This window comes from Mixophyes fleayi, chromosome 8 (genome assembly GCF_038048845.1).
Source record: "Mixophyes fleayi isolate aMixFle1 chromosome 8, aMixFle1.hap1, whole genome shotgun sequence".
Lineage (NCBI taxonomy): Eukaryota > Metazoa > Chordata > Amphibia > Anura > Limnodynastidae > Mixophyes > Mixophyes fleayi.
The window spans coordinates 3,658,428-3,683,672 of NC_134409.1; the positions used below are offsets into that span (position 1 = coordinate 3,658,428).

The 25,245-nt window shown below is 42.7% G+C and overlaps 1 protein-coding gene across 7 annotated transcripts in view; it reads right to left on the reverse strand.

The window, feature by feature from the left end:
* ST3GAL3 (ST3 beta-galactoside alpha-2,3-sialyltransferase 3) overlaps window positions 1-25,245 on the reverse strand; it is a 239,927-nt gene that overhangs the window by 72,643 nt on the left and 142,039 nt on the right. For 5 of the 7 annotated variants that reach the window (XM_075181687.1, XM_075181688.1, XM_075181689.1 and 2 more), the window contains 2 exons: window positions 23,003-23,045; window positions 2,806-2,898 (listed from right to left, as the gene is read on the reverse strand). In XM_075181687.1, the coding sequence (XP_075037788.1) occupies window positions 2,806-2,898; window positions 23,003-23,045 (136 nt within the window). Of the gene's footprint in view, window positions 1-2,805; window positions 2,899-16,991; window positions 17,085-18,432; window positions 18,451-23,002; window positions 23,046-25,245 lie in introns of those variants that run through there. The other 2 variants (XM_075181691.1, XM_075181693.1) reach the window with 2 other exon arrangements.

Below are 25,245 nucleotides of genomic sequence, written 5' to 3' on the forward strand. Positions count from 1 at the left end.
AGGAGGTCCATTGGGCCAGTTTTGTATGGTTTATACTGGCGGAGTTAATAGGGGGCGTAGTCTTGCCGTTGGACTTGATCTTAGCACCGGCCAATAGATAAGGTATGATCCTGGGTTGGTGGTACTATGGTCTGACCTTTCCACCTTATTGGTTTTGCGTTCCTGACTGCCCTGCTCTCCTCCGCCTTACAGTCCTATTAGTTTAAATTTAATAAATACCGTCATTCATTACAACTTTAATTTGGTGTCCGTGTTTTTATTTGGTTTGTTAAAAGGTTATGTCACAGTGTGTGTTATTTGGGGAAAACTTCCCCGCTATGCATTTTAACAGGCACACACACACATACATACAGACACACACACACACACACACACACACACACACACACATAACATATACAGGCACACACACACACACAGGCACACGCACACACACATAACATATACAGGCACACACAAACACACAGGCACACGCACACACACATAACATATACAGGCACACACAAACACACACACACACACACACACACACACACATACAGGCACACGCACATACAGGCACACACACATAACATACAGGCACACACAAACACACACACATACAGACACAAACACACATACAGGCACACACAAACACACACACACACACACATACAGGCACACACACACACAAACACACACACACACACACACACATACAGACACAAACACAGAGACCTCAGGGTCCCTTACATCTGCACAAAGAAGCATTTATATTAAGGTCCATAAACTGAAAGAGAATCCACCACCGGATACAATTAATCAGCAGTGAGTGATAAAATCAAACTCTCCAAATCCACTCTCAATGTATCTCTTCACCACGACAATTGCAGAGCGAGCGTTATCCCTAGAAGAGAGGGGCTTTTGTCTGACTTGTCTGCTGCAGGATATGAGACCCCTTAGTGATGTCTGTGGTCTGATACGTATCTTATGGGAAGAGATGACTAAATACCACTGAGGGGGTGAACCTCCTAAATCTTTGTATTGTGGGGGTCATAGAGCAAAGGTTGTACAATACTGGAAACAGAATCTCTTTCATTTTCTATCTGCCACAAACTACGAGAGTGAAGGATGAGCCTCATTCTCAGTCTCCCTCTCATTATAGTGATTTGTCGCCGTCTCGATATCTTACAATAACACTTGTGTGTAGTCTGCACCCAGCAGGTACTATCTGTACAAATAACCTGACATATGTGAGTAACACAACAATGATTCCCAATATCATGCTGTACTCTTTATACCAGCAAACCAGGGACACCACCGACCCTGCACTTCCACCGCTGTGATTTAGTACACGTACGTCATGTGAATAGAGAACACACGCAGGTAAGGACACCGCATGATGGACAGTCAAGGTTTGCAATTGCTTAAGCTGGGTACACACTACAGAAATTTCGACCAACTTTTTATGCCGAGCGAGGGGAATGGAGGCCCCCTTAGCCCAGGGGCCTCCATTCCCTTAATCCGGCCCTGCATACAGGTGACAATTTTGTTATCTAAGACAACATTGGCCCAAACATGTATGTGTGTGGGGCTTCATCCATCACTAAGGAACATTGACCAAAATGGAAAGCTGTCTGAATGTTAATTGTTCCTGCCAGAAAATGTAGTTGGCCTTGATTGCTATGTGCGGGAAGCCATCAGCTGACAGGACTAATGGAGATTTATAAGAGCCACCATTCAGTCTGATCGGTGGTCAATATATCTGTCTAACTTGGCCACCAAAATTATTGGCCAACTTGGATCCAGAGTCATCGCTGGAGGGCTGCTCTATCCTGTCATTTTTCCTGTGGCTCCTCTTTAAAGGGGGGTGGGGTGGTGAGAGGAGGTCCAGTCCCATCCCACAATCGGCTTGTTATTGGCCCTCCTGCAACACACCGTGGGGTAAATGTATCAAGCTGAGAGTTTTCCAGTGTGTTTGAAAAAACAATCAGATTCTAGCTATCATATATTTAGTACATTCTACAAAATGAAAGCTAGAATCTGATTGGTTGCTATAGGCAACATCTCCACTTTCAAACCCGCCGGAAAACTCTCAGCTTGATACATTTACCCCCTGGTGTTTGTCAGGGACTGTGAAAGAAACTAGAAACCCTGGGACTCTGGCTAAAGTAGGGAGAAGCTTGGGAAAATTTCCCTAGTAGATGGTAGTTGCGCCTTTAAGATAGAAGTGATGACAAATGATTCTGTGCGCTTTGATCATAAGGAAACATTCGGGGTAAAAGGGTTTTTAAAATATTTAGATCTTTCTTTTTGTGAGATTAATAATCACTACAAGGTTTACACCGTCTTCTTGCAGCTGAGTGTCCAGTCCAGCATCAAAGATCTCTGCAGAAGGCCAAATATATCACTTTATAACTTTAAAACAACAGTAGGATATTTTGGATTGCTACAGGGGAGTGAAATACCATAAGTTGCTGAAGCGCTGATTACTCAGAATATCATTCTAAAGTTGCTCACTACATACCCCCATACTCCTGTCAAAGACTGCCCCACATCCGTAGTCAATTAGCATAATTTGTAAATATGCGATAGTGCAAATGCTGTTTTGTAACATGTCTACATTGATAACATTTAATAGAATGAACAAAGTTTCATCTTAAAAGATGATAATAATCAAGGCAGAGAACAAAGCAATTAACATTCTTGTTAATATGTAACAGTTTTGTCTAAAATATTAAACATTAAATTACAGCAGGGAATCTGGTTAGTATCCAAACGGGGGAGAAGCCCCATAACGAAATATTGAACTGCAGGGCTACCTACTTTGGAAAGATGGCCGCCATCATTGCAGAAGTGTAGCCCGGTTTACAGACGCCCTCTGAGAAATTTGCGTACCGTGTTGCAAGTTCTGCCGATCTAAAAAAACAAACACAAGATCGAAGGGAGTCAAAACAGAGAGAGAAATTCTATCAATCTAATATATAACATCCATAATAAGAGAACAGTAACATATCTACATATAAGAAGAGGTAACATTATTCCCAGACCTTGTGATCATAGTGTGCTACATGAAAAAACAGTCAGTATTTACCTTATGTGCAAAACAGAATACTAAATTGCACCCCTTGTATTGTAACATGGTTTTGTCCAGGAGACTGAAATAAGAAGTTTCTCAAGTTAAGATCCTTAATGAATCAGGCCCCAGATCTGGATTTGTACAGCATCATTGTAGACACAGATGAAGCAGGCCTTTATTTCAGAAGCCACTTGATTCACTAATTAACAACAATAAGATATAGATCAGACTTATTGTGATGAAGTGTATGGAGAAGCACTGTCACATGGTTTCATATTTTCAGTGTAGCAGTAAAGTCTACTCCATCTGTAAGAGTGCCAGAGGAGGCTCGTACTGCGAATGCTGTGGCCATGGATGAAATAAATCTGTCTGGCTCCAGCATTTAGTGAATGGGGGAAAGTCTGTGGCGAGTGAGTCAGTATCTGGCAGCGGTATATGTCAGAGAGATTCTTCTGTATTATTGTCACGTACATACATAACAGCAGATAGGGTTACACTATTATTACTATTCCCCTGTACAGCGTGTTATGGGGAGACAAGGAAGAACAGCACAGACTCGCTGCTGACAGCTGGAATGTATCTACAAACGTTTGCTTGACAGATGCGATGTGATAGGAAGACACAAACAGGGGCTAGCGTTACGGTAAGGTGGAACGTTCTTTAAAGTAGTGGAATTTAGCAATTAAACCATCAAACAGAATTACCAGCGGTGTCGTATCCTTCAAATATTTGCATTTCAGTTAGATCAGAAGATGAACACTGATTATACCATAGATTCGGTTACAACACATTGAAATCAGGAAATTGAATTTGATATTTTGGGGGTGAATGTTGCGTGGGCTATTAATTAAATAATGTGGTGAGTGTGAGGGGCTATAAATGTAATGGGGGTATGGGCTATACACATGTAAGTGAGAGCTATTAATTTATTTTTTTTGATGGACTATTCATTTAATACTGGGGAGGTTTGGGTGCTTTTAATTATTATTATCATTTATTTATATAATGCCACCAATTAGGGTCTCTCACCCAGGGCACCAGAATTTCTAGTTACGATTCAGTATGTACGAGTTGAGTATGAGTTTTTCTACCTAAGCACTGTGCACATGTAACGTCCAGTTTAACACAGGTTTTGTGGCTCTTTCTCCTACATCCAAGATGTGGTTTTAATGGATATTACTGAATGGAGAAAAACCACAGCCGTCATTAAACAGTTTTATGGTGGATACACCTGGGCGTTTAGCTGTCCGTCCATGCTCCATCCTTTTATGGAACTTTGTTCCGCACTTTACCAGGGGAACATTCTGCAGTTTTGTGGCTTTTCAAAAGTGGGTGCATGTCCTTCATTTAAATAGTCATTATAAAACAAAAAAAAAAACCCCACACAAATAAATGTAATTTCCCAACTTACAACATATGTTCTTATTTCAGCACCTCCAGGATTTTCCAATATGATAATGTAGCATGGATAGAAGGGGGAGTGGCCACAGCAAAATGGGATGCGGCTGTGGGACTGCCCTCATATAAAGCGTTTCTGGGTCCAGATCTGGAGATACTCACTTGCCCATTTGATAAACTATGTCCCACTCTCCCCGGAATGGGCAATATTCGGAATCTTGCCAGCAGAAATTAAGGTGACCAAGGGTTGTAGAAAATGACTACTTGCTATTTCGGCGGCAGTTAGGAAAAGTGTTCTGCAGGTCTGGGCCCAGAAAGAACCACCTACACTATCACTATTTAGACAAAAACTTTACCATGTCTTCCGCATGGATTGGATAGAATCCTCTTTACAAAAAGAAAGCAGAGTTGAAAATTTCTTTAACACCTGGGAAAGCCTAATAGACCTTTTACCGCAAGATATACGCATACAAATTTGGAAAAGGTTTCATAATACAGGATGGTATGAATTACGTATGTGTGCCAGAGACCCGCCGATCGAAAATCTGTCTTCTGAATAGTTAGTTTTAAAAAGGGGAGGAGGGGTGCTGGCCTGCGTCCTCGTGCCTATACATGTACTTACCTGTTCCTTAAATGCCTTCAATTCAAAGGAAAAAAAGAAAGAGAGAAAAAAAAAAAAATGTGCTCCAAATTCTGTAACTTTTTTGTGTTTATTGTGGAACTAAATGTATCCACTGTGCTTACTACTTTTTGTTGTCAATCTCATAAATAAAAGTGTTAAAAAATAAATAAATGGGATGCGGCCATGAACAACAGATGGGGTATGACCACACGCCCCTAACACTCCACCTGTGCACCAAGGGCAGATGTGCCTGGTACCCGTTTAGACTTTTCCCTAATTTTACACTTTCCTGGATTTTACGGCAATTTTACTAGTCCCTTAAAACATAAAATGGAGGTCTGACTGCACAGAGTATGCATTTCCTGCACGTCAATAATGCAACAATGTTACCCATGCACAACCTGCCCGAAGCCACTTAGCAGACAGTTTGGAGCTGCAGTGATACAGGACAGCGAGGGTTAAATCCGCAGTATAACGCAGAAAACATGTTCATCATTATGTCACAATACAGAACTGTTTATCCTTACAACTAAAGATGAAATCTCAGTGATCCATTAAATACCAAAGGCCTGGACAGATACTCTGCTATGAAGTGTAACGAGACCTGTAATTTTGATTTATGGCAGCAAAGGAGTAATAGACCCAGCTGCATTTTATTTAAAGTACAGTATACAGCAGCACCTGTAATCAGTCTCAGTCACGCTCCCCCATTCATGGGAAATAACGGACGGCCTGGAGTGTGTTTATGTATAAAAGGAAAAGTCCTCCGCTGTGTCTGTTGCGTTACAAAGTTTCACCTGAAATATTACATGTCTTGTTCAACCTGCTGTGGGCTTCTCCTAATTATATATATATACACACACATACAAGTTAACCCGTGCATGATACTCATGCATTCTAGTCAAATCAAGCTACTTAAGGTGTTAAAAAGGTTCTTGTCATGCATTTGGGCCATAGCCCAGGCCTCAACCACCAACCACTCCCCACTGTCACCCCCGGCAACCACCAACCACTCCCCACTGTCACCCCCAGCAACCACCAACCACTCCCCACTGTCACCCCCGGCAACCACCAACCACTCCCAACTGTCACTTCTCCTTCAAGAAATATATATATATATATTTTTTTTAAAAATCTTTATAAACACTTTTAACAATTAACAAATTAAATTAACAAATTAAAAACATCTTAGTATACCAAATTTTAGCCCTTTCTGAATTTTTTTTTCCACACACACTAAGAATTTAGTAGGTCAGTGTATAACTCCGCCCAGCAGGTGGCGCTGCAGCTTGGTTTTATTTTTTCCACACACACAGACAGACTAACACACGCCACTAGACATTTATATTATAGATATCTCACAAATTTAAGGAATCTACCACATTCTGCCTACGTGAGTGGGGATGGGGCTAATTGCATGATCCTGGCACTACCCTCTGCTGTAATAGAACGGAATTGGTACTGTTTAGCAGAGGGGTGGGGCCTAAACATGCAATTCACGTGGCCACGCCCCCAATATACGTCCCTTCCCAGAGGTGTGATCTCCAAAGTTGGTGAGTATGAGATATATATATATATATATATATATATATATGTAAATATATACAGTGTTTTTTTTAAAGAAAAAAGGTGTCGGAACTCACGTCATGTAGTCAATCACTGTACACACACCCACACACGTCAGTTGTGTAAGGAAACATAACGGTTGCCGTCTGCAGTAAGCTCTCAGCGCGCCACCACATGACCAATCACAAGCTGAACAGCGCCATCACAACCAGCGCGGACGATGTACGCATGCATCAGACTCGCCACACAAGCAGCCGCATGCACCGCTTTAATGATTGTGCCACCGACCTGCTACGCTCGACAGCGCGATTCAAGTCCACGTGGACCAAACATCAAATGTTCAAAAGTTACTTTTAAAACTTGGAAAATCCGTTGAAAAAAGGTGCTGAAACCAAGTTCTGAGAGTTCTATGACAAAAAAAGCACTTTATATATATATATATATATATATATATATATATATATATATATAAAAGCTAATGCAGCCAATGTTTCAGTATAATTTCCATTTGAAGTCGACCCGTTATGCAGGTTTGAAATATCGAATATTAGTGGTACAGCCTGAGTAGAAACCTATTTGCAATGTGGAGGTATTAACACAGGTGTTTTTCTGTGTGTGTGTGTGTGTGTTAGGGAATTTAGACTGTAAGCCCCAATGGGGCAGGGACTGATGTGAATGAGTTCTCTGTACAGCGCTGCGGAATCAGTGGCACTATATAAATAAATGGTGATGATGATGATGATGATTGCTGGGGGAAAATCAGTGATACCCTCCACCCCCACCTTCTCTGTTTCAAAAATATATCAGGCATTATATAAAGTAGCTGTTGGTGTGACACTAAGCGCCATTTATGGAAGTGTAAAACGTTCTTCTGTAACGCCACGTGTCAACTTGTGCAATCATTTTTTACAAGCAGGTTTACGGATTCGTGTCCACCATGTCTGTCATCTGATAAACAACTCACCATGTGGGGTGACACAGTCTTCTATCATCACTGACTAAAGCGTTTTACTCAGAAATTCACAGAAAATCTCTATAATCTGGCAATGTTCATCCATCACCGATGCAATTACACGCAGGCACAATTTTATGCATCTACTGCTAAAGTATGTAGGGTCTGATTACCTGAGCCGCAGGTGAGTGGGTGAAGATTAGCAAATGGTTCACCAAGATCCGTACGTTTTCTTATAGAAAGATCTACAAACTCACATTAATACACAGAGCTACAGCCACCACTAAGAACCATTTCTTCCCCTTGTATAGCGTATCCCCATATGAAACAATATCTAATAGTTGCGTTAGCTGCCCTTGGAGTTTATACCAAGTAACGTTGGGAGAATGACGTGCTGGGGGTGGCACAGAAGGATGATGCCCATTAGAGGCGCTGGCACAGCAGAGGATGGGTCTCTTCGTTTCACCATGTCATAGATCTATCTTTCTATAAAAGTAGAGACATCTGTTAAGATGACCACAGGCAGCTGATCCCTAGTAGCAGGATCAATACCATGCTCGGTCAATCGGTGGTAACAACCATGCACAATTTAAGTTAAATATCAATTGGGGCCGTTGGTCATTTTGGCCCAAGTTGCTGGCAGAATATCGGTCATGCTAACATTAGTCAATGGTTCCCATTGTTGTCTCACAGCGCTGGGGTCATGAACCTTATCTGTATGGAGTTTGTATGTTCTCCCCGTGTTTGCGTGGGTTTCCTGCAGGTGCTCCAGTTTCCTCCCACACTCCAAAAACATACTCCTGGTTAATTGGATGCTGACCAAAATTAGCACTAGTCTGGGCGTGTGTGTGTGTGTTAGTAAATTTAGACTGTAAGCTCCTATGGAGCAAAAACCGATATGAATAACTACACATTCTCCATTAAGCGCTGTGTGATAAGACTGGCGCTTTATAAAAAATAGACAATAATAATAAAATAGCTTTTTCTTTTGAGCCTACTTATGTATTTTTCTGTTATGTATTTATATTACCAGGAAGTAATGTGTATATTTGTTACCCTGGCATAAAGCACAAAGCTGCTCTTTGGATATAATTGTATCCAATGCAGAAATTACATATCTTGGGGCCATTAAAACAAACAACTTCCTCCAAGACGTAAATACAAGGCTTACCCAGAGGGAAACTAGGAAGACAAACAATGTATTCAGCAAACCTTACAGGATTGTGATAAAGACACAATGTGATGTTTATGAAACAACTGCACACATATTATACACATAAAGGTACACTGTACACATAGCTGAGGGTCTGCATGTTACAACTCATCTCAAAGGACTTTTAGTGAAATATTTTATCTCTTGGGATGCCATAAACATTTGGAGTAGTGCAATAAAAGTTGGATTTTCCGGCTTGCGGCTGACGAAACGTTTTAGCACCTCGGCAGAATTAGATCAGTTTATAAATTTGAATGTGTTGCTGTCACACATCAATACGCTGGTACAATAAAATATACAAATAGCAGCTTATTGCTGATAAGAACGTTTCCATTACAAGGTTATAAATCCATCATAAAGCGTTACAAATACATTGCCGACTCGCTAATCTGGACACTCTGCCACATTCGCGGCTGGAGTTACTATCAGCCAACATTACCACTGCTGTGGCAACACTATCATGTACTACGTGTCTCAGAGGAAGTGTCACATCCCAGTTATATTTAAAGGAGGATATACATAGAGCTCAGTGCAAACCTGCTGGTTACAACCGGTACTGCATATTTACATTTTACTTTTAAAGTCAACACAATGTTTGGTATTCACATTATGGCCTGTAATTTTTATTTTCACTAAAATATTGACTATTTGCTATTGCGGAAAATGTGCCTCATTTGCATAAATAAATACAAAGTCAGAAAGACAGTTACAGCGCCACCTAGCGGGAATCGTGACTCAAATTAAATATTTTTGTGATAAAATTGACGCCTCACTCAACAATGGGAGTACTTGCGTTTTACTCTAAGTTTCATCACATATTTTGAAATACAATTAATGAAGATAGAAATCATCATCTAAATATCATTATTTAATACAATTATTTAAATCTTTGTGGAGTTTGTATGTTCTCCCTGTGTTTGCGTGGGTTTCCTCCGGGTGCTCCGGTTTCCTCCCACACTCCACAAACATACTGATAGGTTAATTGGCAGCTAACAAATTGACCCTCGTCTGCGTGTCTGTCTGTGTGTGTGTATGTTAGGGACTGTACGCTCCAATGGGGCAGGGACTGATGTGAGTGAGTTCTCTGTACAGCGCTGCGGAATTAGTGACGCTATATAAATAAATGGTGATGATGATGATAATGATGATTAATGTGTAAAATAAGCCGTTTCCCCCACTTAATAATACAGTTTCTGCATTTTGTCAGTATATAGAATAATATATATTTAGAGCGATTATCTATAAATAAATAGATTACAAACAACATTTATCTGTAAAACTTACACTACACCACAGCAATCAATTAAAAACTGTCTTTGTTTAATTTGCGCTAAATATTTATAAGCTAAGCTGCTGATTGGTTCTTGTTGCACCTATTTAAAATGTCAATAAATGACCATTTGTCACTAGGCAGCAATAGCTCGTGTAGGAGGGAAACAAGAGATACAGAGGCTGATTCATGTACGAACGCAAATCATGTTTTAATAAGGAACTCGGGTGCAGTTCTGAACATATTAAACTCCAAACATATCTCAAGATGCGTTTCAACTGCATATGGGCAAAAGAACACTCTGTCTAAACATTACTTCCCGTAGACAGACAGAACAGACTGTGCAATATTAAGACACAGCAGGATGCATTTAAAACATTTTATATTATAAAATAAATGGACGTTTAACAGCATAATCATTATTAAAAATATATATTTTTTTACATTAAATACATAAATCAGGATGTTGTGAAATGCACACTGTACATACAATGTGTTCTCATAGTCTCTCTTACTTACATACACGTGATCTGTGCTACCTAGTGGCACGCATACTTGTCGTCTTTAATACAAAGACTATGTCGTGTCAGTCATCACTATCAGTCGGCACTTACACCATACTGGCCAACTCTCCCTGAACGTCAGGGAGACTCCCTGAAATAGGGGTGATCTCCCTCACTCCCTGAAGAGTCTGGCATTCTCCCTGATGCTGAGCCAGTACAAGACGTGGTTGGCTTTGCCATCTGTGGCATGATGACACAGTTCAGAAATTGTGTCCATGTATCGATGTCTATGGAGGTGGCCATTTTCATGGAGACCAAGATTTAATCAGACTGACAGATAAGACAACATGACTTCAATAATGGAGACAGAAATGTAAAAGACACTTCAGTCTCTAGAGATTCATTAGCTGCTTTTCTTTAATGCATAGTCGCCTACTCTCCCGGAATGTCCAGGAGACTCCCGCATTTCTGGGAGACCTCCTGGGAGAGCAAGGGCAACCTCCCGGTTCTCGCCTCCGCAATAGATAAGCGGTGGGGGGGTGTGGCGTAATGACGTAAATACTGTGTCATCTTAGCCCCGCCCCCTGCTGTAATTGGGCAAGTTGTGATAATCATTTAGGTGGTGGGGCCAAAATTATGCGATTCGTCAAGCCCCGCCCCACACGCCCACCTCCCTCGGGATCTCCCTGAAGTCAACGTGGAAAAGTTGGCAAGTATGACTTCACCTTCCCTGTAGCTGTTGCAAAGGATACGGTTGAAACTAAGCGCACGTATGAGAAACCCAAAACTTGAATCAGCCACATCTGTGTTGGCACGCCCTGGGTACGGTCTGGTGTTGGCATGCCCTGGGTACGCTCTAATTGTACATAGTCTACGTTAATGCGCCTCCATCCTCCTCTGTTCCGCCTCTCAAGCTGGAACAGTCGTATGTGTCATTTGTGTTTGGAAATGAATTACATTCAATTTCGTTCACTGGTGTAATGTCCTTTTTGGACCATGCGGAGAGCAATTTCACGCAGGATACGGCTCACGTCTGACCGTTCATCAAGATGTTCTGAATGTTCTTGTGTTAATGTGCCTCTAATCTGGCAGCAGTAATGTAGAATCTGTCATAACATCAGATTCATAGTGATCCAGTTCTCTCTAACCTGGGAAACTGCTCAAGGGTTAATCTGTATGTTGCCCATGTATACACACATGTTCATGCATGTTTGTTCATCAATAGCTGGGATTTGCTAGCACTCACGTATGACACAGATAATGCTACTAAGCTTTACTGAACAAGTCTTCAGACATGAAGACAAAGCACTGGTGATGTCAAGCGCTGGCTTCCATTAAAGAAGCGTGTGGAGTGAAGAGGTTTGTGGGAATACCATGATGAGCTTTTGGGAAGTGGTAACGAGGATCATTTCTGACAGTGGTTTCAGAGATTTGTTGTTAGAAGGAGAAATCTTGTCACTGAATGATTCACACAAGAACCACAAGGGGTGTGGTACGGCTGAAAATTAATTTGCGGCTTGTGAGAAGCAAGAAGCCCGGAGCGGCTTTGTTAATATGTGAGGAATGTGATGCAGCTTCTGTTCAGTCCCTGGCAGAGGAAGCCACTCCGGCAATCCCACTACAATCCTGAGTGACATTCACGAGCAATGTCAGCCAATCCTCCCAATAATTGTCCAAAACCAAAACATCTACAGTAAGGCGGCTCACATACAACACTTAAACCTGTCTTCACAAGCAAACGCGACATCGGAGACACACGCATGACGATCCTACAATGTGTCATATTAAATATGACAAACTTTTTATTTTCTTTTTACGTTCAATGTGCATCTACTAAGGGAGGATTAAACCCAAAAAGTGACTTTTCACCCATCAGCAAATGTGGAAAAATGCATCCTCACTGATACAATTAGTTGTATCCCAGTTCTGTTAAATGTGTCTTTAAATAATAGTGTTACAAATAATAGATCTATAGCCATTGTGGCGGTTGGAGGCTAACTGGCACTAGTTTGCAATCTGTTCATGTCCTGAAATTTAGGATTGTCCCAAAAAGGTTGGAAAAGTGCCCGACCACACCCAACTAATAGGGGGCTCAGTAGGGGGTCCAGTGAGAGGCCTTTCTGTGTACTGCAGGAGGAGGAAAGTCGAGACAGGACCAGTCGGAGATGGACAAGTATTTTTTCCCAAAAGGACTGGATTCTGCCAGACACGATCATCATCATCATTTATTTATATAGCGCCACTAATTCCGCAGCGCTGTACAGAGAATATTTGTCACTCACACCAGTCCCTGGCCCATTGGAACTTACAGTCTAAAGGAGGAGAGTCTGTGATTACAGAGTGCAAAGATTCCTACATTTGCCAGTTGTAAACGGGGGCGGGGGAGTTGGAGGATTTGGATGGGTCCCAGGTGCAAACGCAGGATTTGTAGAGGGGGGTTTCCACACCACACCGCCAGTGGGCATGACCAGCATGCATGGAGGTGTAGCTATAATATTAGACAGTGCTTAGCTGCTCTTCGACTCTTCCAATCCCCCATCATATACATGGGCAATGCTGCGTGTACTACTGTTAGGGGCACACAGCTCTCCCTTTTCGAGCAGAGCTGTGTGAAGCTGGACATACCCCCAACTGTCCCTACAGTCAGGACAAAGCCCTGACTCAGTGTGTCAGAACAGTTGTCAGACTGTCCTGCTCTCTCCTACATGTTCTTGCTGCTTTCAATACTTTGTTGGGGAGAGATGGCTGTGAACAGTGCAGACAGAAACGATCTGCACACAAGCTGCAAAGTGGCTGGTCCTGGGGCAGGGTCCAGCCACCTCAAGCATACAGTACCCCAGGCTGGGAGGGGGGTTTCCAGGTGCTAGGAAACCCAAATCACAGTGACTGACAGAGGAGGGATTTCAGCTGGTCCAGTATGGATGTTGCCCATACTGGTCCACTCTCCTGAAATATCTTGTAAATTCCCGAATTTTGGGGAGGATTTCCCAGGGAGCAGACTCTCCTTCCATATCCTACCCACTCCCTAGTAACGTGGGAAGAACTGGGGCCTTGATGTTACGAATCGCGGTCGGCTCTACGTTACTATATATGTCAGGCTTACGTCACGACAAACAAGTGGGTATATTGCGATAATGTAGAGGTTAAGAAAGGCAGCTTGTCAGGTTACAGTCACATTGTCCTATTTGTACATAATATAATAACAGAATGAGCTGTCATATACACAACAGAGAATAATGTGTTCATAGTGTTATTAATAAAAGTGAAACTCGAATGTTCCATATAAAATGTGACTAAATACAAACACAACTACAAAATACAGATAAAAATTAAACTAACTAATGACTAAAGAATTATCAATGGGAGGGGTCAATCTGCACACATCCAATCAGCTAGCGCTGCACATCGTCATCATTGTGTAACGTTACATCGTCCCTCCAGCACATGCAGACAGGGGTAACTGTGTCTACCGAAATGATCTGAACATCGGGCCTACGCCTCTCTGGTTGTAAGGAGTCATAAGTGTGGGATGCGACAAAATCTGTAAACAGACATATGCGTGCGCAGTACAAACATGTGCAATTTACGCAAAGAAACGGATGTACGTCCAGCTGCACATGAACCGCTGAGTAGACACAGTGCGCACGTCACGCACCAAAGGCTACAACCTCTGTGTTAATCCCTTCACGCAGCAGATTACACTTGTGACTGCAGGAATAGTAGCGTCAGATCTAAAGTAAAAGATTTTAGCATTAATTATATGGAATTAACTTTCTAAAGACTAATATATTACTGTATCCAATGTAACAACTTGTTAAAGAAGACCCATCACCACCATTATTATAGAATAATACATGGGAACATTCCGTATAGTAACAGGGAGATGTTTTTCCCGGCAGCGGTTCTGGAGCTGCGGGAATAAAGGTTTGTGCTGTCTGTGTACATCTGTCTCTCGGAGCAGGAGATCCAGCTGGAGGTAGTCTCCTATCCTGCTCTTAAATATCCCAATCTCAGAGAAAAATAGGGACTCACAGAGCTCAAAGAGACGTTACAGTGAGAAAGCATGACAGGTTAATGACGCGAGCGTAATAAATATTATAATCATGCACCTGGTACTCTTGTCATCAACGTGGGGCTTAAGAAGCAGGTAAGTAGATAACAGTCTCCTCCAGTCAGGTGAGAACTGAATGTTTATGGGGTGAAGTTGGGGAAATGTGCCCTGACAAGTAAACTTAAACTCAGATTACTCCAGGTAATTACTTCTCTGTAACACATAACAATATGTTGATTGTTATTCAGTAAGCTGCAGATTTTATATTTCACATCTGCGGTTATAATGTCATTTTCCCCTCAGCTTCTTAGAGACAATAACTTTAAACAGCACTTGCAAAATGTTTTATATTAGAATTATATTGGCTGTAAGAAGAGCGAAATGTACACATTCATTTCTCCACATAAGTTATCCGCTACTTATAAACACTGCACTTTATAATATGTCTAAAAGAGAAGTAATTCCGTGGTAACCGTCACTGGGAATGAAAAAAGACCTGAAATCGTCACGAACCTGCGTGATGCTATTTTAGCTGTGTGTAAAACATAAATACTGTATATACTGTGTACAGAAGAAGCTGCAGCGTATTAATCTGGAGGGTCCCAGAGAGGCTCCTGCGCCAGCTGTTTCCAGTGTGTCAGATCTCTGCTCCCTGATGGAATAAGCTGTATAAATATCGCTCAGGCCACTCGATCCGGGAGAACACAGGGGACGGCGTGATAAAACTTTTCTGTTATTCCATTTTTATCGTAGAACAAGTAAAGTAGCAGCAGAAGTGTAACCCTCATGTTTCCACACATCCTTTTGTATGTTTTATGAGATCTCTGTTGGGGGGGTCCGGTTTCATTAGATGGGTCTGGAGAGTGATTGAAGTGGGGTGGGGGGTAAATCAATATCGGGGTGTGCAGATGTGTTGTTTCTGGAGATGATTAGGTTTCAGGTCGTTTCCTTTCACATCTGTTAAATGAAATCCAACCTGAAGCATTTAACGCAGCTCAGTAAGCATCCAGAGCGCTACAAAACACAGAAGCCACTGTCACAATGTATCACTTACTGTAGATTGCACAAAGCTCTACTGATAACTGTGTCACAGCGTGGACAATCAAGACTTGTTAGGAGGTGACCGATCGCTACCTAAATATAAAATTATACAGGCCTTTATCTTTACATGTGTGTCGCGGGAACCGCGGAACGCACGTTTATAGCACAGGCCTGATACATTGTTGGACATAAGTCACTTTGTGTGCCGTTTCTGGCGCGAAATTACTCACGACATTGGACCTTACACCAATGAACGCAAAATGTGTGCAAATCGTGTTTGAATGCAAATGACACATCCTACTCCCTATGACTTGAAGGGCGGAATGGGGGAGAGAAAGTGCGGATGAATGTAGGTAATGGTTCAAGCTCTGGGCATCTAGTAGGAACGTGGTTTTTTAGACGTATCATTTGTTCCAGCTACAGGTCTAAGTACCGACTGATACTGATGACTGACACGGCAAAAGCATTGTATTAAAAACTACACGTATGTGCGTCACTAGCTAGCACAGATAATGTGTATGTCAGGCCTGCCTTTCCAGGGATCTGGGAGAACTTCCCAAAATTCGGGAGTCTTCCGTACATTCAGGGAGGACAGGCTAGTATGACCTACTCATGCACACACCGGACTCACAACCCAGCGTTACTTTCTCACAAAGGAATGAAGAGTGGGAGTAGTGTCGATAATCCGCACGGATGAGTATGAATGTGTATTTGTTCATGTGTATTACAGGACTACGTATATTGAATCACATCATATTAATCACGTGATGGAAATGTGTGTGCTCCTGCAGTGAGTCAACCTCATCTCATTGTAATAGAAAGCAGATTTTAATGAAAATTCTGGGAGCACTGTGTAAGACTATCCATCAGTCCCTCTTCCTTTTCCCATACGATGAGAATTCCTTAGTAGTGATAGGGATGAGAGGCGGCAGAGAGGAGCCAGTCTGCTGGGATGAGATGAAGCTCTGTTGTAGTGTAATAATATAACGGTAACTCAATACGATGTGCGCCCTACATGACGAGATTCCATGTTACCAGATCACCTCCTGGTTCTACATACAGACCCTTCTTTCTACCCCATTCATTCAGATGGAACTGTAATGTATATTCCTGTGCACACAATACAAAGCACAAACTATTGTTCTGAAATCCTCTAATATTAATGTATAATGAGTTTTCTATTTCCACCTGGACTCTCAGTAGGCAGAAGTGATATAACAATCTGACTATACAACCAGTTAGCCTCGTATGTATCCATGAATTAATGCTTTATCTTATCTATCTGTATATAATTAACTGCAGGAAATAATCTGCTACCTGTCTCTTGTCCCCAACATCCTGCTGTGTTTTCTGGTCAGAGATAACGGCAGAGAGCGGACTTCCTAGGCTATGATGAGGTTAGGTAGATCGCTGTTGTGGAACAATAACATGGAAATAACATTATTTTTCTTATGCTGGATTAATAAAAAAATAAATAAAAATTGATATGGGGATATTTTCTTTGATATTTTTCACATCAATTGGATTATCAGACCTTCCAATTAGTAAATAATATTTAGCATTTATAGCGCTTATATTGAGGGGTTTTGATTATTAGGCAACATCTGGAAATAGCAGAAAATGTTTGTACGCCAACGTCTGGTGTGACTGCTGCAGCCGCAGGTGGCATAAAACATGTGATGTGACAACAGAACCAAAAATAAGCTTATGCAGGTTCTCTACGTACAGTATTTCCATAACGAAGGTCTATAAACCCTTTAACCTTAGGTGGTGTATCCAGTATGTGCCCAGCATACATCTTACTGCAGGGTTATTATATATGGAGAATACATCAGCTGTGTTTAGTGGGAATGTCTGTGTAAGGTGATGTGGGTGCAGGGATGTATAGGAGGCTGTGCCTTAAAGCAGTGACGGGCAGAGGTCGCACGTATAACCATCCAACCTCCAAAATGGATGCAAATTACTCTTAATTTCAAGACAACTTTGGCACCTGCGTCATTCATTCAAAAATGCCTCCACATGCCCACCTGCTCCAAACTTCCACCTCATGCCACTCAGATCTGCAGCTTGCTCCAAAATAGCCCCACGTGCCCTCAGAGCCACATGTGTCACAAAATGCCCCCACGTGTATCCTTAAACTCCCCCATATTCTTCTCACACCTTCCCACTTGCCCATAACATACCCCTCGCATGTCCCTCACACGCCCATAACATGCCCCTCACACCTCCTCACATGCCCATTACACCTCCCCACATGCCCATAACATGCCCCTCACACCTCTTCACATGCCCATTACACCTCCCCACATGCCCATAACATGCCCCTCACACCTCTTCACATGCCTCTGACACCTCCCCACATGCCCATTACACCTCCCCACATGCCCCTCACACCTCCTCGCATGCCTCTCACACCTCCTCAGATACCCCTCACACCTCCTCACATGCCTCTGACACCTCCCCACATGCCCCTCACACCTCCTCAGATGCCCCTCACATGCCTCCTCACATGCCTCTGACACCTCTCCACATGCCCATTACACCTCCCCACATGCCCCTCACACCTCCTCACATGCTGCTCACATGCCCCTCACACCTCCTCACATGCCCCTCACACCTCCTCACATGCTGCTCACATGCCCCTCACACCTCCTCACATGCCCCTCACACCTCCTCACATGCCCCTCACACCTCCCCACATGCCCCTCACACCTCCTCACATGCTCCTCACATGCCCCTCACACCTCCTCACATTTACCTGTACAGCCAGTGTTGCAGAGGAAGGAGGGATAAGATGTGACCCAGAATGCACTGCACTAACTCCTCCCCTTCCTCTGATTGGCTTTACACTGCAGAGGTGGTCACATGACCCATGAGCCAGCCCCTCCCATTCATCTCTGCTTACAGGTGCAGGTTCCGCACTGATCTATAGTTACTATGTACAGAGACACTGAGACTAGTGGGGGCCCACAGTCCATACAGAGACTGATGGGGGGGCGGGCCATACAGAGACTGATGGGGGGGCTATGGCCCATACAGAGACTGATGGGGGGGCTATGGCCCATACAGAGACTGATGGGGGGCCCACAGTCCATGCAGAGACTGATGGGGGGGGCGGGCCATACAGAGACTGATGGGGGGGCTATGACCCATACAGAGACTGATGGGGGGGGGCTATGGCCCATACAGAGACTGATGGGGGGGCTATGGCCCATACAGAGACTGATGGGGGGCTATGGCCCATACAGAGACTCTCTGACCACCTAGATAACTGCAGAACTAACAACGTACGCTGGTGAGTCAGCTGAGGTGACATCATGGAGGTATGTTACATACAGCATCCGTGTAATGTGACATGATGGACCATGTTCAGCGTGTACTACCCATGTTATTTATTTAGTGTGATGTCAGACCATAGACAGTTCTGTCCTAAAACCCAAATGTAGTTATAGGTAAACCAATGAGCACAGTCACCTAAACGTTATATACTCATAATGCCTTGTCCTAGGTAGGATGTTGTCTGATCTAGATATAATCTCTCACAGGCAGGGTCCTCTCTACCCTATGTCTCATCTTCATCCACTTCGTACATCCGATGTCTTATGCTGGATTCTTTTGCATGGAATTGGCAGCTGCCTCCGTGATAACTGTAACTGTTCACTCATGATTATCCAGGTTTATGTTATAATATATTCATGTTTATTTTATTATGTTTATTGTATTCCTATATGTCATATCGGTATAATGATTGTCCAGTGCTATGGAATCTGTGGCGCCTTATATAGAAACGCTGATGAGGAGTTACGCAAGAAACCGCTGTGAAAACCTAGATTATTAAAGTGTGTAACTAAGTGTAAATATGAATATCCTGGAACTTGATCAAAACCAGCGTAGAAAGTATATGGCGATTAATTATAAAACAGACAAGTGACCATAAGGTCATAATTACAACGTATATAATTCAATCCCGGAATATTTTAGGATGTGTCAGAGTTATTAGAATCATTGCAGCACTCTAATTGCAGCGTATGGCTGTTTCCAGGAAGAATTTACAGCCGGCTATAGGTGACAGGACAGTATTATAACACCTGGTTCTATAGCCAGCAGAATATCTGGTAGCAGGGAATGGGAGGGCTCCTGGAGGTGGGGGCCCCTGTCACAGCGGAGATCAATCACCCGGCCCTATTAGGCCAAGTTCCGTCCGCTGTTTTCATGCAATAAGAAAATTATTCTCAATAAAACACGTCAAGTGGTAGAAAACATTCCCTGTACTGCAGTGAAACTGTCCCGGGAGAGGACAGATGTAAGTTACAAAATTGAGGGAGACAGAAAACACAAGTTCAGAGCCAGCGGGTCAGGAAAGGTTCTCACCGGCAAATGCCCCCCTGATACTTGATGACACGATACGTCAGCAACAAAATCCTGTGTTAGTGCTAACGTATCCAGGGGCAGATCCGTGTAATGAAGACACGTCTATCACAAGGCTCTCACTGCGGGATAGATTTACCGGCCTCAATACATACCACACGGACTGCTTTTACTGTGTGACAGCACATAACACAATACACAGGGAGGTGGGTGTCGGTGCGGCCCAGAGTCACATGTGGCAGCTACATTAGGTCCATTATAACATAAAAAGGGACATATTCATAATTGATATTTATTATGGCGGATGACTTCACTTTTCAGGACAAACTTTAAAAGGGAAATTAAAGTCGCCAACGCGGGTGCAAATAATCACTGTGATTTTCTTTACACCTTGCGCAATTAATTTCTCATATCTTTCACACTATTTTGTTCATTCGCAGGAAAAATGCGTAAAACTCATGACACAAACAAATTTAATGCAGTTATTGAAATTCCTGCATGTGATAGGTGAGAAATTCTCTCCAAAAAGTTTGCACCTTAGAAGGTGGTGAAAAGCTGCCACTGCCATAAAATGATGGTAAATTGCGTCAATAACAGACCTGTTATTTGTTCACTTCAATAGTTGCTAAACCAAACCCCCAAACAATGTCACTATGTGCATTTCACAGACATCTGTTATGTAATCTGGGCCTGATTATCCAATAGGCAGAATAATCTGCAGCCTAGGGCGTAAGACTTTTGGGGGAATTCAAAACTGTGAGAGGTAGAGGAATGAACTGAAATTAATTTTAAAATATAAGAGAATAGTTGTTCCCCTAAATAAAATAAAATATTAAAGAAAAATGTAAGGTTTTAATCTTGAAGTATTCCCATGGTACAGGCTGAAGACGATGAGTCATCCTTGGGCGGATGCTGGATGATGAGGGGTGAGTTTTGTTTTCACCTACAGCGTATGAGCCTGGCGAGGAAGGTCAGGGGGCGCTACCAGCGTATTAAACTCGGGTGCCCTGAACCCTTAATCAGGTCTTGTGGGTAATTGGCGACAATGTTTCACCAAAAACAGATTTTATATGCGATGTGCGCGGGGAAAAACATTATGATGATAGGGAGGTGAGGGCCTAATTCTAGGGGCACCTCCTCTGGTCCCTCTTTCCCCAGCTGTGTTCTGCAACTATGGGCACCAGTCACCTGTAATCACTGTATTAGGAGGGTGATGACCGTGTGACAATGCAGCATGGAGGTCGGTCGGTATAAGGACGTGTAATATAGGATTCACAGAGCAATAGTCTGTGTCCTCAGTATATACATAAGCTGCGTTGGAGAGAGAATCCCCCAAGTCCGTTAATCTTATTCTGAAGTATTAAAATAAAAAAACAACAAGGTTGTCGATGACATTTCCTGACACACGACCCGTAAATGATCATACATTCTGGATGCATTGGATCACAGTAATCTGATCTGAGCAGTTTGGCCTTCCACATACGTGGCTTAATTACAATGATCCAATATAACGGGATTGCAATGTGCGCCGCCAGAATTAAGTGGTTCCATTAGTGCCTTGGAAACACTTAAAACAAAAATGTGTCTAGTTGAATGTGTATTAAAAACAGAGATCGAGAGGCGACAATAAAACCAATCACCATACACGGGTAGGTCTTGGAAGTGTTACTGAAACGTTTTCAGAAGTTGTTATAGGGCCACAAACCTCAAACGTGTTCTGTGCCGGATTGTGCATAGTACAGGGAATGTATATACTAGATACAGCTATCCCTCCGCCACCCCTTTGTGTCGTATGTTTGTACCTTTCTGGACATAATCCCCTATGATGTCATACTCCAGCCCCTATGATGTCATACGCTAGCCCCTATGATGTCATACTCCAGCCCCTATGATGTCATACCCTAGCCCCCATGATGTCATACCCCAGCCCCCATGATGTCATACCCCAGCCCCTGTGATGTCATACCCCAGCCCCTATGATGTCATACCCCAGCCCCTATGATGTCATACCTCAGCCCCTATGATATCATACCCAGCCCTATGATGTCATACTCCAGCCCCTATGATGTCATACCCTAGCCCCCATGATGTCATACCCCAGCCCCTATGATGTCATACCCCAGCCCCTGTGATGTCATACCCTAGCCCCTATGATGTCATACCCTAGCCCCTATGATGTCATACCCAGCCCTATGATGTCATACCCCAGCCCCTATGATGTCACACACATCCCTTGCCATTTGTCCCTGAGCTATTGTATTGTGTAATGGTTATAACATGTCAGGAACATTAACAGGGGAACACAAGAGAAGAGAAATCAAGTAATGGAACTGTACTAAATGGTCAGATCTCCAAGCACAGTTATCAGCACACCATAGACACCAGGTAGAAGATTTTCATACAGTTGTCCCTTAATATTTATAACATAAAACACATAGGGTTAGAGTCCCACTGGTATTCAGCACCCAGTAGCGAGGGAATACACATTTACTGTTGGAGCTTATGCTTTATATGCTGTGTGGAGTTTAAAAATGGTTTTATTTCCGCACCTTGTGTGATGCTGTTTTCATTAAGCTCTGGACTGAGCTTTATTGTGATATTTTCCACGTATTTATATGTTTACTTTTCACTTGAACGAGCGTGATTAACGGCTCATCAGTGCTTCCTTCTCTGTATATGTTAAAATGTGATAAATAATAATAATAATAATATTATTTTGACTGGGTTCTCCTTTAAGAGAGAGGCCACGCCCATCCATGTCACATGGTACATTTATAAAGTGTTTCATTTCCACGGCAACCCACAAAATGCCCTCCTCCAGTGATTCAGTACAATATTACCATATTATAATTGCACCTTCTCAGTAGCACCAAATACAATAATACTAATATTAATATTTGAAGCAATATATTAGTGGACAATACAAGCTTTGAAAGTGAAGAAAACATAATCTTACTTACACTTTAGAGTCCAATTTAAGTAGGAATCCCAGGTGGTCATATTCTGGAAAACAAAAGTAGAAATTAGTAATGTCCCTATGACAGATTGAATTTAATATAAAAGACATGAATAAAAACCTATCAGGATTTATACCACAAAGTTTGGCTCACTGTATCCTAAAGCCGCATTGGACCCACCATCTAGAGGAGGCAGCCATTTTGTGTTTTGAACCAAACTTTAAGAGAGTGACACCGCTAGTTCCTATTGAACTAACTAAGGGTCCAGTCCACAAGATGGCTGCCTTACGGCGACGGGACCAATTTAAAATATCAAGAAGGATCTTTTACTTAAAGTTAAACGTGAAAGGAACAACTGTAATTCTATTTCTATATCTCGAGCTTCAATGGCAGAGGCCATTTTTATCTACTAGAAATCTTGCTCAATCTGTCTCCTAATTTATATTCTGGATCAAATACAGCAAATGTCAGTAGAACATATCAAGAGTCCATTTTAAAAAAACATCCTAAAACCGTAACAATTTCTGGAAAGAAATGTAGCACTGAAGTTAGTACTGCACTAGACAGTTTATAGTGATAGCTGCACTTTACTTTAGATTACAGTGAAACGCGCCTCTCCTGAGGCCATTGCATCATATACTGCGCAGAAAACCCTTAAATGTGATGTACTGAGAGGTTTGGAAGGCCCAGAAAATGTGACAATACAGCAGCCACGTTCCCCTCCGCAGTCTGGTCATTAGTTATGTGTTTCTGGGAAAAATGGCTTCACTAATGTTTACACAGAGATAAGATTTACCCATCATTCATGCAATGTACATTTCATAGACAGACTAAGAATAGGCATCTGAATCTATATATTAAAGAGAATGCCCAAACTTCCTGGGCCCCACGACCTGAGACATTGGTAGGATTATAAGAAAGATATACATTACGAGGCGCTGCAAAGACACCGGCGCAACGTGCAAACCGACCAGCGATACCGTGGGAAGACGGATCTGATACAAATTATTCAGGACCAGAGATTGACTTTTACAAACCTAATAACTTGATTATACAAGATAAATGTTTAAATATACCGTGGTGGGAAGCAATAAATGTCAGACGTATGTTTAGTTAGTGAAGAGGGAAAGACTTACTCTGCGTTCTGGGAGGTCGCGTAGAGAGAACCAATCTTCTCATAATGAGAACGGCGATGTATATACAGAAGACAAAATATCTATAGATAAAGTCATGGGTCCTAGTTCATCAAGGAACGTAAATGTTGATTTTTGTGCGTATAATCTGCAAGTTTGATCTGCGCAGAACCTGAACATATGCAACTAAACGCAGCAACGTTCAATTCATCTGCGTACGCAAAGGACACTTACTACGGCTTACGGTCTCTGGGATGGGGCGGGAAGGGCCGTTCACCCGTAGCCAATGTACAGTAAGCAGGGCCGGATTAACCTGAGGTCTAACTGGGCTATAGCCCAGGGGCCTCGGGCATCCAGGGGGCCCTTCAAAGTCCGCAGCAGCATTATTGATCGGTCCGGGGGCGAGGGCGCCCCCAGCCCGATCAATGCTGCTGAGCACTGTCAGTCCAGTCCTCCATCCCCGGCGCTCAGTACTCTGTTTACTGAGGAGATCTCGCGAGTGAACTCTTGCGAGATCTCCTCAGTAAGGAGCTTACAGCGCGCCGGGGACGGAGGACTGAACTGACAGGTAAGCGCTTTGGGGGGGTGCCCTCTCGGGGGGCGGGGGTGGCGGGCGGCTCACAATGGGGGCCTCACGGGGGAATGGAGGCGCCCTTAGCCCAGGGGCCCCTTCATTCCCCTAATCCGGCCCTGATAGTAAGTACGTGCCAATCGCAAGCGCTCGCAGCCACTTATAATCAACCTCTGAGCGTCTCAGTTACTTGTTTTTTCTGCCGTATCTCTTGCTCTAGCTACAGGGATAGTCCTGAGTACTAGTGATGCCAGTCATATATTCATGCTATAACATGTGTTTGTAATCAGGAGCAAATGTAAAAATGAAAAAAAAAAGAAAAATGTATTTCATGAGAGAAAGAGATACATTTATTTATTTTTTAAAATCTGTTTTGTTATTAATGACTATGACAGTGGTTCCCAAACTTTTTCAGTCCGCGGCACCCTTAGAGTCTCCATAATTTTTTCAAGGCACCCCTCCAAACTAATTACCGAGCAGTCCCGTTTTATAAGTAGTTGGGTCAAAAAACGTACTAAGTATTTAGGTATGCATTAACAAAT